Here is a 14,376-nt window from a genome sequence, read left to right as displayed (position 1 = left end):
ACACTAACTGAAGTGCTTAATGACTAAATACATATTAGGTAGGCTGTATGGCACCTGTTGCAATTATTGTGACATTAAATATAAAAATTTCGATTGAAATGTGTTACACATACACATATTATGGGCAGATCTCAGTGAACATGTGGTCTTCACAAGAGAGGAACGAGTGACTAATAAACTAATGCTTCTTCAGTGAAAGTGGAGAATATTTTCTAGATAATGGATTGAACGAGCAATATAATTTAATGCTGAACCCTAATATAAAATTCACCTATTGGAAACACTTTCTAATTATACGGTTTGTAAATGTGGAAACACTTAAAGTATAAGGCCATCTAGACTACATAAAATTATAATGTACTTAAGGAGTTTATTATTATGGAAAAGTGTAATTAGTGCCACCTAGTATGTAACATACATAATGTTTCCATTTTTCAGAAGTTATCACTGTATTAGTGTGAGTTTGAAAGTCTTCTCACAATTATTTAGGTCCTCATTCAGGGAAGTATAGTGTCTCAGTTGAAAAACTTCTCTTGTCTCCTTTCCAAAGAAATCCCTAGTTTTTCTAGTTGTACTGAGATATCTGCCCCTTATTGTGTCATATGTCTGAATGTTTCTCCCAGATGACTATATATACATTTGGAAAACATAAATAAAGAAGTTATTGGATAAAAAAAGTTTACAGTAATCTCTTACAATATGTATTCATTTTACTTCCCTACCTCCCCAGCCTGCTAAAAACTTTACTCTTTCAGATAATGCAGTAGTGGAAGCCCTTAAATCAACTTATCAAGCAATAATACATATACTCATATGTGTATTAAATGAAAACACTAGCACTGATCCGGTGGGGTCGATATGAAGAGACAGGCTCCTGCGGGGTGTGCAGGGGAGCCCCCATTTTAGAGGCCAAGCCAGACTTCTGATCTAAAGCCTTCGTTCTCTCCCCGTGGAGAACATAAAGGCAGAGCTAGAGCAAGGCTTCACGCTGAGGTTCCTCGGGCGGGTGTCTGGAGCGAAGCAGCGTGTAGCCTGGACTGCAGGTCCTCCTGCATTTGACGAGATATGCAGTTTGTGGGCCCCTTGTTCTGCCCGTGTGTTTACAGGAGATGGTTTTATTGGTATTGATAGACTGTATCTGAGTAACCTCTGGAAAACTGAAGTTTAGCTCTCTTCTTATCACTTTCTCCCTATTATTCAGGTGCCATTTCCCTGTTTTTCTGTCTTCTCTCTGACTACTTTTGTCCTCTCTACCTTTTGCTTTCCGGTTTCGCCTGTACTGCCTCATTTGCACTTGTTTATCCTCCTATATTTTAGTATTTCTGCAGTAGTATAGTGCAGGAAAACAAATATAAGGCCTCTAATCAGCATGGGTCACCCCGCACCCTTCACTGCCTGCTGCTCAGTAGGACTAATCAGCTTTTCAGCTTGTTCCTCAAATCTCATCTCAGAGGTCTGTCACTCTCAGCTGGCAAGATTTATATGAAAAGAACAGTTAGTGGGAGTTTCATCTCAAACATGACACAGTGTTAATGTTATGGCCAAAAAAGCTGGAGAAATACCAGAATATTACACAAGGAAATAGAGTCTAGCACTAATTCTAGGCACTGAATGGAAAGACTTTGCCACCAAAAGTCACCTGGAATCTCAACTCCACTAGGTCAGGAGGAAGCGTTGGACTCCAATGAGGAAAATGTGGCCTATGCCTACATTCCCCCATCAAGCAGTCAGATAAAAACGATGTAATGTGAGGAATTACATCTGCCTGAGAGAGAGGGATGAAGAGTGTATAGTAGGGAGGGCAGACATTTGGGTCTCAAGATTGCAGAGAAGACAGAAGAAGCAGTAAATAGCAGAAGGCCTGGAAGTCCAGTGACTTCTGCGCAAAAAAAAAACCCAACAAACAGACAAACAAAAAAACCATACAAAATCCAGAAATAAGTTCTACATCTCATAGCTCCTACTGAGCCACACCATTTCATTTCACTGCAGGACCATAGGAAGGAGTCAAAGCTATTGTTTGTTTGCTTAGAGAGTCAACAGCTTGTGGGTTCCTCGAAATATTCTTCTCAGTTTGTTCAATAGCTTCAGCAACTAATCAGCAGACCAGCAAAAAAGCACAAAACTTTGGTATCACTACATGACATATCTTTTTAGATGGAAACATCATATGCAATACAGCAGTTAATAAATGGGAACAATTCTCCAAATAAACTTGTCCTAGGAGTTTTAAGGCCACTCCTGTGCAGTCCCATCAAAGAAAAAGAATATTATACTGTTTGAAATCTAATGTAACCCTAAATATATACCAATCTTGCAAAGATAGTTTTTCAGTTCATTGTACCGTATCTTATGTCTAAGTTTCCTTCTGACTGGAAAACTTTCCCAGTAGACACCCTCTTAGGAGAAAGAAAGGTTTCTGTTGAGAAGATAGGTCAGATAAAAATCAATCATGCAGAATCTTGATCCAGTGAACTGATGTCTGCAGATGAAGATTTTTGTTGACTTTAAAGCTCTTCAAATACAAACTTTGTTTTTTAATCCCTGATCTTTGAAACATCCAGGTAGGAATGTTTATTGACTTCACAAAGCCCCGTTGGGTACCCATGGTCTTTCTACCAGCGCATGAATGCAGACCCAGGATCTGAAAGACTGTTTTCTTCAAAAGTAATAGATCTTTTCCTACATTTGTAGCTTCTTTGAAGCCAACTATATTTTCCTTAGCCTTAATCCTTAACTTTATCCTTGATCTATGATTTTATGCATTGCCTTGTTTTAAGTCACTGCCCAAATCTGATCTCTAGGACCATTGCTGCTCCTTAACTTTCCTACTATTACCTTAGGAAAAGAAAAAAATCATCCCCCTACCAAACTGAGAACATTTAAATTAACTTCCTGACATTTAAGTTAACTTAGTTTGATGTCTCAAAACAAAAAGAAAGTTTGCTGTTTCAGTTCAGTTTGACCATGTAGATCAATTTACGGGGAAGAAATTCAGTCATAGCTCTGTATTATTATTGTAACAAATAGTACTGTGCACAATGTCCAAATAGTCGAGAAACACCCTGGATTTAATACTGCTTGGCCTTAATGGTGCATGGGGTTCCTTTAAGTGTGGATGTAGGGAAACTGGACAAGTTCGAAAATAAGTAAATTATCTTGGAGGTAGTTTTATCTTTTTTGTTAGGGGTGTTAAACCATAGCAGAATTTATTAGCTGCATTCAGAGGTGTCTCGAAAAACCATCAACATGACTTCATTACCTCTTAAACTGCAGACTTACATACAAAATTGATTTTATGTATATAATAATTTCAATAGGAAGTCCAACTTCAAACTGCTCTTACATCAGGCTTCTGCTGGTTAGCTCAAATGGAAGTATTTTCAGTTATTACAGTAGTATCTGTCTTGGGTCTCACATCTTAGAGGGTTTTTTTGATGTAACGTACTGATTTCTTTATAAATACTAAAATGAGCTTATTTCAGAGAGGGAGAAAGGTGAAATGAGATGGAAAGGAAAACTGCAATGGATTTACAGCAGTTACATTAAATAAATACAGCTGTGCAAATATGTCTTAGCTTTCTGCATTTACAAGTGTGATGTGAAAGTAGCTGCAGTTCTAATTTTAAACATATCATGATGCATGCAGTCTGATCCCTTCTTTCCACACTGGGATTCAGGCACTGCACTTCCTACTGCGTGCTTCAGCAAATGGGTGTGATCCAGTAGATGCTTCGGAAAACACCACCTTCTTGAAGCTGAATAAAGCTCAAGAAATGGGTTTCAAACTCCTCAATGACAGCTCTTCGCATTAGTCTATTTTGTTTAAAATGGGAGGAAGAAATAAAAAAACAAAACAAAACAAAACAAAAAAAAACCACTATTCTAAAAGAGGCGAAGAAGCCTCAATCCCATATGTGCCTAAATCCAGGTTGGGATTTCTGCTTCCAAAGCCCCATTCCAAAGTGTTGCTGCTGTCAGGTTGTGGTTAATCACCACATTGTAAATAAAAGTCCATGAAGATTTCAGTGTTTTCCTGTGGTGGCCAGCCAGAGCCTCCTTCCAGATGAATGACTCCTGCCCTTAGTGAAGTCCAGTTGTCTACTCTGAGAACAGGCATGAAGCCATGCAGTGATTTCAGTGCCACACACCTCCTCAGCACGACACCCGACCTCTGAACACCACAGGACTGCATCTAATGATAGCAAATACCACCTCTGGTTTGGGACCTGCTTGTCAAAAAATTGCCTACTTTTTTTTTTTTTTCTTCTTCTTTGGACAGAATATCTAAATCATTCTGGCTTAAATCAATTTTATCTGGCTTGTAGCAAGGCAATTTATTGTTAATTGTCCCCAAAGTCTTCTGGTCCACTTTACACTTCCCTGTATGAAAAGACATCAAACTTTTAATATGTTTAAAAGATTGTTGTAGATTGTAGGCATGGTAAAGTATTCTCATACAAAATGTTAGATGGTAAATCTCTTTAACTATTGAACTGGATATTTAATAGCCTCTAGTGATGCATAGGGAAAAACAGAAGAGTGTCTATATTTTAAAACAATCATTGCACTGAGTCCCATAGTTTATATATTGTTAATATCATTTTCATGAAAGCTTTAAATGTTTTTTTGGAAGAAACTGTGGTGACTCATGAATTTTTCATGAGGCATTATGCATTTTTATGAACATATGATGTAAAATTCATCATTCTGAAATTCACAGATATCCATGAAATGCTACATGTCTCTCCTTGGTCATGGATATTCACGACAGTACTACTTATGCATTTTTATGAACATATGATGTAAAATTCATCATTCTGAAATTCACAGATATCCATGAAATGCTACATGTCTCTCCTTGGTCATGGATATTCACGACAGTACTACTGCTATAAGCGTTTAAATGCCCATTCATAAATATTCTAGAATGTCGCCTTCTGACGCCATGTAACATTTTGCTTATGCTTTATGAGTACTTCACTTGGGCATTTTCCACTTGATAATGAAAGTAAGACCTTCAGGGACAGTTATTAGTGTATATATAAATTATGTGTGAAGCTATCTCATTGCTTTGTTTTTATTCCTAGCATTTTCTTTCTTGGCTATTGCTGTAAGTTCAATGAATTCTTTGAGGGAATTTGGGGAATTTCAGGTTTCCTACTTATAATCAAGGATACATCATTGGTATAAGGTACCAGATGCAACAGAATATGAATTGAGGTTCTAGAGAGCAGTAAAGATTTCAAAAAGTATGTGTTAATATCTAATTTAGTAGCTCTCGTGTGAAGGTAATGTGTTTCATCTAGTTGGAGGATCGTCTGTATAGAGCCAATGGCAGAATCAAGTCTCCCTTTTAGACATATTCAAGTGTTAGTAAATGAACTTTTACAGTGAAGAAACAGTAAGTTTATCATTTAAAGGTTGCACCTGCATCCCCTGAAGTTGTTGATACTGTTCTCATTGATTTCAGTGTTGCAGAATAAAGTCTTATAGGCCTTAATCAATGCATTTAGTCAGTTTTGAGTAGATGACAGAACCTTAACTCTGTATTACGACAGTAATACAATAATACAAAAGTATAGTACAATAACTTCTTTGCACATCGGCGTTAAATAATGCCTTAAATTCTTTGTCAGATTAGGTTCCAGTTGTGATAATGGCATTTGATACATAAATATCAGCCTATCTTTTTTTCCATTTGCCTGCACCTGATCTAACCTTTCCAGCCTAGCCCATGATAGATATGTTTGCGTTTCCTCATGTCCCTCATTTTAGTGGAGGACAGTGCTGTTTGCCTTGTCTCCACTAAGGATGGAGCCTCAGTGGTCTCCCCTTCCCCTGGGTCTCCTTCCTTCCTTGCAACAGCCTGACCTGTAAGGGGGAAGAAGTCATGGACTCCGGACAGTAGGCAGGGAAGAAGATCACAGTGAATTATATTCTATTATCAAGTCTTGCAGTAGTCTGAGAAATGGAGGGATTAAAGACCCTCATCTTTACTCACAACCCTTGAGACTGCATTGGCTTCTAAAAAATTTAGTAGCATCCAAAAGATTTCATAATTATATGATCATGGTATTTACAGGCATAGGACATTCTAGAAAGGTATCAATATCCATAAATAATTTTACCCATAGGTGATTTTACCCAAGATATAAATAAATGATGCAAATCGCCTATTGTGAAATTTGTAATTATAGGACGCATTTAATTTTCTGACTTGTGTTTCTTAGCTTTAAATGCAATGTGTATATATTCAAAATGAGTTAAAAAGGGAGAGCAATTTTCAACAGACCTCAGCACACCGCAGCTTTTGTTGTTCCTAATGGGAGCTGAAATTCGTTTCCCAGTTGTGACTGTTGAGCGTTTCTAAAGGTCAAAACTATAAGGGCATTTTAAAATTAGTTATTCAGGTTCACTAAGAAGTAATACCAATGCACTTGTAGTCTTACGCATACAATTTGTTCACTCTTGAATATAAATACAAATGTAATGTCAAAAATAGGAAAAAAAAATCATCTGCTGTAAGTATTCTCCTTACAGCAATTTTTTTTTTCAATCAGGAAGTTAAATTAAGTTCTTTTTGTTTGGTAAGTTTAGTTATTGTTAGAAGAAAGTCTCTGGAAACCTGGAAAAAAAGGCAGTTGGAAAATGAAAAAGCATAGAAAACAAAGAGGTTAATTTCACTTGAAATTCCTTGACATAAATCACAGCTTTCACTAATTGATACCATTGTGGAATAGCTTTCAAAAAAGAAAAAAGAAAAAAAAAAAGTCTTTGCAAGAATCCTGAAAAAAGATGAAGAGTTCACCCAAATATTTTTTTCATGAATGACTTCATGAACAAAGAAAGACAGACAGAAATAGGGCAATGAAAAAAAAAAAAAGCTGCCACTGATCTATGTCATGAATTTAAGTATCTGTACCTAAAGAACCCCCAAGGAACCTTTTTGTCCAAAAATTTAGTCAGCTTACATGAATTATAATATTCTTCTTAACGTCAGCCTTATCAGGACTGGGAAGTTCAAAGACGTAAAGTGAAGTTAGGTACCTAATGTCCATGTAGGGTGAAGATGCACGCACAACTTCATAGTAAATAGTAGATCACTAGAATTTGTACATCTAAATCCTCAGAGCTCTTTGAAAATCAATGCCCGCAAGCAGGAGAACAAGCCTGTATTGGGGAACTGCCTGCATGTTTTGGGTGGTGTTAGTCAATGATGGATGAAATCAGCCTGCCACCCTGAGCAATGTTTTCCATAAAGGCTGATGTAAAATCAGACATATATCCCTGTCCAAAACCTCTGAAGAGCTCTCTGCAGCTGTGCTGTTTTCTGCCGAGTAGCAGTGAGACTGCATGTCCAGTGTATCAGGTGCACCATAGTACAGTATTCAGATCTCAAGTTCTGCTGAAAAGAAAAGCTGAGCAGAATATATGGTAATTAAATGAAATGTCCTTTTGGTCTTTTCAGGCTTAAAGCTTGTGCATATCTTTTTGGTTTTGGGAATCGGGCAACAAACTGTCTCTACCTTCGCATCTTGTCCCACTGTCAGATGTTGGGTTTGCTTACATTACAGATGGAAAAAAAAAAAAAACAAAAGAGAATTTATCAGGCTGGGAATGATCATAGAACATCAGCTGCAACATAATAAAATTTGTTTATCTAATAATTGCTTCTAGATGGCTGTGATTATCTTTTGTTAAAGGCAGTTATTACATCATGTTGTGCTGCAGTATTATCCCTAATCCTGATACACTGACATATGGTGTCAACTAGTCATCACTGGAATTAGGCTAGCTCCCAGGTTGAATGCATTATGACACTAGATTGTCTATGTTAAAATAGAGTGAGAAAGTCAGATTTCAATTGACAACGTAGTGCGAGAGCTAACAAGACCCTGTTTTTAATCTGAGAGCAGTACCTGCCATTCAGTAAGAGACTAGCAACACATCGTGTCCTTTCACTTTGTAACTGAGTTGTCTTATCGCAGACAAACTGTTTAATAACAATTCAGACTTCATTTGCAGAGACTGTTATTATCGATTTGGCATCCTAAATTTACATATAATGCTTAAAAATGGAAACTAGCTTAAGTGTTATCCATTGACTGGAAACCCATCATTTAAATATATGAGAGCATGTAATGGTTTGAAATTGCAATCTTCTTTCCCTCTTTTCAGTAGCTCAGCGTGCCTTAGACCTTACCCTTTTCAGCTACCTCATAAGCAGAACCGAACAGGCTTCCTGAGACCCTCTGGCTATATAAATGAAAGCTTGCAAAGAAAAACGTGCTTGCAACGTAGGACATACCCAGGACATATTCTGTCATATAAATGAATCACCACTTAAAATTAGGAAAAAATATTTCCAGCATTAACACGGCTCATGACAGCCTATTTTGGCAGCAAAAAAATTTCACAAGATATATATTTTAAAACACTGCGGCAGCTCTGTCTCATATAGATTCTCCTCTCCTATCCTAGTACTTGAGTGCCTTCCAGAAGCACATTAAGCAAGATGACTAATGTCTCTCATCTTTGTTCTTTAACTTTGAGCTGAAATATTACATTATTTTTCAAAAACTACCTACAAGCTGATGAAATATCATCTTTGCAATGAACATAAAATCTTTAAATTACTGTGAAGACCATGGAAAAATTCAACCTTTGTGGAAGGAAGTACAGTTTCTCTTGATGTAACTGAACAAGTGCCCAGTTATGCCCAGACACGGTTTCTGTATATAAGCATTGCAAAGCAGACTATCTTCTTGATGTATGGAAGATTTCCGGACTAAAAAAGCAAGTGTTCCTTCACATCAGCATTCATTTTGCTTGACAGGAGTTGATTGAGAATTTTTCTAATTAGTACAGCCGGGGAGATCTCTTTCTCTCTGGAACTAAAAAGATACCTAGCTTTGGAGTTGTTGCTGCTTTATTATCCTGATCCTGCATAGGGTTACTGATGCAGATAACTCTCTTTAACTGTCTTTTGTATCAAAATGTACAGAAGACTAACAGAAGACTAGCTTTTTAATGGCATAATAACTTACTCTAAACAATAATGCTCAAAGACTAGAGACTTATGAGAAGACTAAAAATTAAATAAATGCACTGCTATTTAGAGGACATTAGCTTTCCCACCGAATGCGTGTGTATGGTGTCCACCGAATGCGTGTGTATGGTGTCACATTTGGACTAGCATGAAATTTACGGTTGTGGAGTTACTGATAATGTTTGTACCGCAGGAGGAATAAAGTTTGAGACCGGCGTGGACCCCATCATGCCAGATGCTGTACAAGGACAGCATAAATGTCTACCCCTCTTTGAAAAGTTTGGTTGGCTTCCAACAAACTGACCCTGCGATTGCTACATAATACCCTGGCACAAAGAAATGATAGTCTAACAATCTCAGACAAGAGATTCTGTCAGCAAACTTGGCTATGCTTTGCTGTGACTGTCTTATGCAATGGCATGATCTTTTAAGATAAACAGTGGGTTTCCCAGTACAGCTATGGACTGGGAGGAGACAGCATGTGAATTGCTTACAGCAGCCCCCCAGCATACAGAGCCTTATAGGAGAGAAGTTGAGGGGCTTGGATTCACTGCTTTCATGATTGTCTTTCCCAGCTGACATTCAATTGCACTGGCCTGAAATCCTGGCTTCAACCTTAAAACAATTTTTAATTGAGCCCCAAGTTCTGTGTTGTCTTTTAGCCTTCCAGGTTGTGTGACTAGAATCATAGAATCATAGAATGGTTTAGGTTGGAAAGCACCTTGAAGATCATCGAGTTCCAATCCCCCTGCTATAGGCAGGGACACCTCCCACTAAACCCCGTTGCCCAAGGCCACATCCAGCCTGGCCTTGAACACCTCCAGGGATGGGGCCTCAACAACCTCTCTGGGCAACCTGTTCCAGTGCCTTACCACCCTCAAAGTGAAAAACTTCTTCCTAATGTTTAATCTAAACCTGTCCTCTCCCAGTTTAAAGCCATTCCCCCTCATCCTATCACTACATGCCTGTGTAAAAAGTCCTTCCCCAGCTCTCCTGTAGGCCCCCTTTAGGTACTGGAAGGCCGCAATAAGATCTCCTCGGAGCCTTCTCTTCTCCAGGATGAACAGCCCCAACTCTCTCAGCCTCTCCTCATAGGAGAGGTGCTCCAGCCCTTGGATCGTCCTTGTGGCTCTCCTCTAGACCCGCTCCAGCAGGTCCATGTCCTTCTTCTGTTGGGGACTCCAGAGCTGTATGCAATACTCCAGGTGGGGTCTCATGAGAGTGGAGTAGAGGGGCAGAATCACCTCCTTTGACCTGCTGGCCACACTTCTGATGCAGCCCAGGATACGGTTGGTCTTCTGGGCTGCGATTGCACACTGCTGGGTCACGTAGAGCTTCTCATCAATCAGCACCCCCAGGTCCTTCTCCTCAGGGCTGCTCTCCAGCCATTCCCCACCAAACCTGTATAGAGAGCCAGATGTATTCTGCAGTACAGCTAGGATACATAATTTCTTAGAAGAAAAAATGCCAAATGTACAGAATAGGAATCAGGATGATCCAGACATCAAGGATACCACCAGGTCAGGGTTAGGGGTGAAAAACAGCCTTGTTTTGCTTTTTTCTAAAACTGCTTTGTCAGAATTAGCGCATAATTTGGAAAAACAATGGAGAAGGCTATATGTTGTGGACCGCAAGTTATTCTATTTTGCAGCAAAGAACAGCAAGGGTTTCTTTTTTGACTGTGGGATTTGCGGGTTTTGTTCTGTTGTTGGGTTTTTTTTGCTTTTCCCTACATAAACTATTTGGCAAAAGCATATTCTTTCCCAGATGGAATTTATTCCACATGAAGAGCTGTGGTTTTAATGACATTTTAGACATTGATACATTTATTAGAATATATTTTCCCTTTAATAAGTGCTTTGATGTAGCAAGTATGTTCTCAATGTTCTGTGTATACATTTTCATGGTAACCCCTTTGCAGTTATCTGGGAGATCAAAGACTGCAGCTCTGCACAATTTCTGTCAAAAAGAAGAGGCTCTTTTCTTACTGAGTCCTTGCAGACTGGTCCACAGTGTTTGGTGGATTCTGCTTTCAGCTGATCACAGTTGCACATCCTCAAATTCAGTGTAGATTTTTTTTTTTCTTGCATAGTCTTAATTCCCACGCTGTCTTTGGCATTGCAGTGGTTCTGCATTTTCATGAGTCACTGTGGCCACAGCAGGGCCCTGCCTTAAAAGAGTATTCACATTACAGCATTAGCCAGGACTGTAAGAAACCAGCAAGTCCCTGCGGTTAGCACACGCAGATGTGTCTATGGGCAATGACCACATATTTAGAATCTGATATCCCAGAGCTGGCTGCGTGATGGTTCCTGCATCAGTGCAAATCATTTAATCGCAGCAAAGATACGTGTTTTGCCAAAGGTTTTGCCATCTCTGCCTTGCTGTCTGCAATGCCCCATTTACAGGCCACAGTGGTCACTGAGCTCTTTTCCAAAAGAAGGTTGGCAAGTGGACCCTGTAGGAAGATGGGATCTTCTAAAAACCAGGAAAATCTATGCCTGCTTTTGTCAGATGTGCTTAAAGATCTACTGTACATGCTCAGTCAATTTCTTGGGAAAACCTAAGCATCATATGGGAGTTAAAGGATCTTAACAGAAGACATGATTACGTATTTCCATTGGGCTCAGCTTCCAGTAAGAATAAATTCCACAGGCCAAAATTTAGAAATAGGTTATGGTTTGGGCCTGAGTACGTAAAAGGCACAGAAGCAGTAAGTCTGCCATCCTTTCAAAAAAGCTTAAGGTCTGCTGTTTCAAAACCAACAACTAGCACAAACTGGAATTTTTTCTTATATAGCTTTAATTATGTGAAGCCCTAAAGGATTATAATCAGCCAGTAGGCTGGCAGTGACATGACTGCTGGAGAGTTCTAGTACTGTTCTTCAGTAGACTAGCAAGTTATTGAAAATACTAACATTTTCTTAGTATTAGACATGTAATACTTTCAAGAGGGATTCTGCTCATTTCCACTTAGGTCTGTTTCAAGTTCTCTTCAAGAATATTTGCAGATAAGTTTTCAGATTTATTTCCATATAAATGTGTTCTTCTACATTTTAAAAACTTCAGCAAAATGGAACTTACCATTACCTAGCTATTCTAAAATAATAAAATTTTCAGTCAAATCATCATATTAATGACTTTACTATTAGCTTAGAAGATTTAGTGCACCGGCTATGGAGGATATTGCAAGGGACAGGGATTGTTATGTTCAAATAGTACACAAAGAAGAAGTGGAACTGCCCTCACTGAAGTTCTTTTAAATGGGTTTTTCATGTTCAGCATTATAGGTTCTACATCTTTCTACCTTGTTGGGGAATCCAGGTTATAGACTATTTTTCTTTACCTCTAAATAAAGCTATTTCCTATCCAAATAGATTAATTTCGCCAGTAAAACGCTGTAGTAACAGCATATTAGGATGAACTTTACTAATGGTGACATAGGAATGCAATCAGAAAACCCTTCATACCTCACTAATATATCTGTTAACACCTGCTTGTTTTCCCTGCAGAATTTTTCCGAGAACTTCTGGAGAACGCAGAAAGATCCTTAAACGACATGTTTGTCCGGACATATGGCATGCTGTACATGCAGAACTCGGAGGTGTTCCAGGACCTCTTCACAGAGCTGAAGCGGTATTACACAGGAGGCAACGTGAACTTGGAGGAAATGTTGAACGATTTCTGGGCTCGGCTGCTGGAGCGGATGTTCCAGCTCATAAACCCCCAGTACCATTTCACTGAGGACTACTTGGAGTGTGTCAGCAAGTACACAGACCAGCTGAAGCCCTTTGGAGATGTACCCAGGAAGCTGAAGGTTCAAGTGACTAGAGCGTTCATTGCCGCACGGACCTTTGTTCAGGGGCTGACAGTAGGCAGAGAGGTTGCAAACAGAGTATCCAAGGTAATCCAAAATCAGGGTTTTTTTTAAGATTGAATTTGTTTCCAACTTGCTAGACAGTTGAAATCTCATTGTGCCTTTTTTTTTTTTTTTTAATATGCGGGGGGGTTGTTTGGTGGATTGTTTTTCATGTCGACTGGTATACCCATCTGAAGTTTATAAATAGGGGCAACAGTTGTTTTTAGTTCCTTCTGGAGATATTAAGGCAATACTGACTGGAAAGCATTTCTCTTTTCCTTAGTACGCAATGAAATACCAATATACATCAATGTTATAGCATGGTAGTGATTGTCATTAGTAATTAAAAACTGGCTACATATATAAAAGATGATGATTATGATCAGAATTTAAATGTTTTAAGCAAATTTATGCTGCTGTTCATTAGGGCAGTACAGCCCTCACAGCATTCATTCATCATGCAGGTGGGTGATAGATTTTGCTAGAAATGTCTAGTCATGTTTTCGATGAGAAAATAGATGAATAGTGACACCTCTAGAGCTCGAGCTTTCCCAAAGGACTGTTTGACTCACATTTATTTTAGTTTTAATTATTTATCTATGAAAATATTTATGACGATTATAATCCTTTAGGGCTTCACATAATTAAAGCTATATAAGAAAAAAACACACACAAAAATAAGCCATCTGGGTACCAGAAATGTGTCTGAATGACTTTCCCTTACAGAGTGTTTCCAACTCAGGTGTATTGTTCCGAATTACTGTTCCAACCGAATACTTGTTCTGTGATCCGGCTATTTCGCAGTCCTGGTCTGTAGTGTGTTTGGACCTTAACTATATTCTGAAGTCTGAAGTGCTCTAGTGAAATCCACTACAAAGGGCCCAAATACTCACTTCTGGACAATAAGTGCTTGCATGATTGTGATGCTTGCTTGCCCCTTGCAACACTTCCTGCGTTTACAAGCTTAAGGCATTCCTCTGCATTAAGAAGACTGGTTGTCTTGCTTCATTCAAACCACAGCCAGAAGGTGAGGTGAGGTAGAGGTACAGCTGATACATTGCACAGCACACTGCAATTCAAGCGCACAACAAGGTGAGGCTTCTAAACTTCTCTTATCCTGTATGATGTGATATTTTGTGGTTACAAATTCAGAAGCCATGAAGCCGGAGAGGCAGTCAACAAGTGAGAGACTGGTTTTATTCCTAAGAGACTGCATGGGAGGAAAGGGTCATTTTAAAAGTCAGTGAATGAAATATATGATCCTGGTTACCCAGCTAGAACCAAGATCTCCTCCTCCCAAGCGCCTTCCTGATCTACGCGGTTGCCTTCCCCTTTTTGCTGACACCGTCAATTCTTGCAGTACTTTCTGAACAGTGGCAGGGCATTGGCGTGAAATTCCGGCCCTCCTCATCTGGTTGGGGGCAGATACAGCTGTTTACCCCCTGAGTGTGCAGAACGCATATATC

At 39.0% G+C, this 14,376-nt stretch overlaps 1 protein-coding gene across 1 annotated transcript in view; it reads left to right on the top strand.

Moving 5' to 3' along the window:
* The window catches only part of GPC6 (glypican 6), a gene marked incomplete at both ends in the record, with an annotated part of 788,000 nt that overhangs the window by 423,496 nt on the left and 350,128 nt on the right, over positions 1 to 14,376 (top strand). The window contains one exon of the mRNA XM_082479868.1: positions 12,564 to 12,955. Coding sequence (XP_082335994.1) covers positions 12,564 to 12,955 — 392 coding nt within the window. The remainder of the gene's footprint in view (positions 1 to 12,563; positions 12,956 to 14,376) is intronic.

The sequence above is a fragment of the Vanellus vanellus genome (genome assembly GCF_965231255.1).
Source record: "Vanellus vanellus genome assembly, chromosome: 1".
NCBI classification, from domain to species: Eukaryota; Metazoa; Chordata; class Aves; order Charadriiformes; family Charadriidae; genus Vanellus; species Vanellus vanellus.
This window is presented reverse-complemented; position numbering and strand designations above follow the sequence as displayed.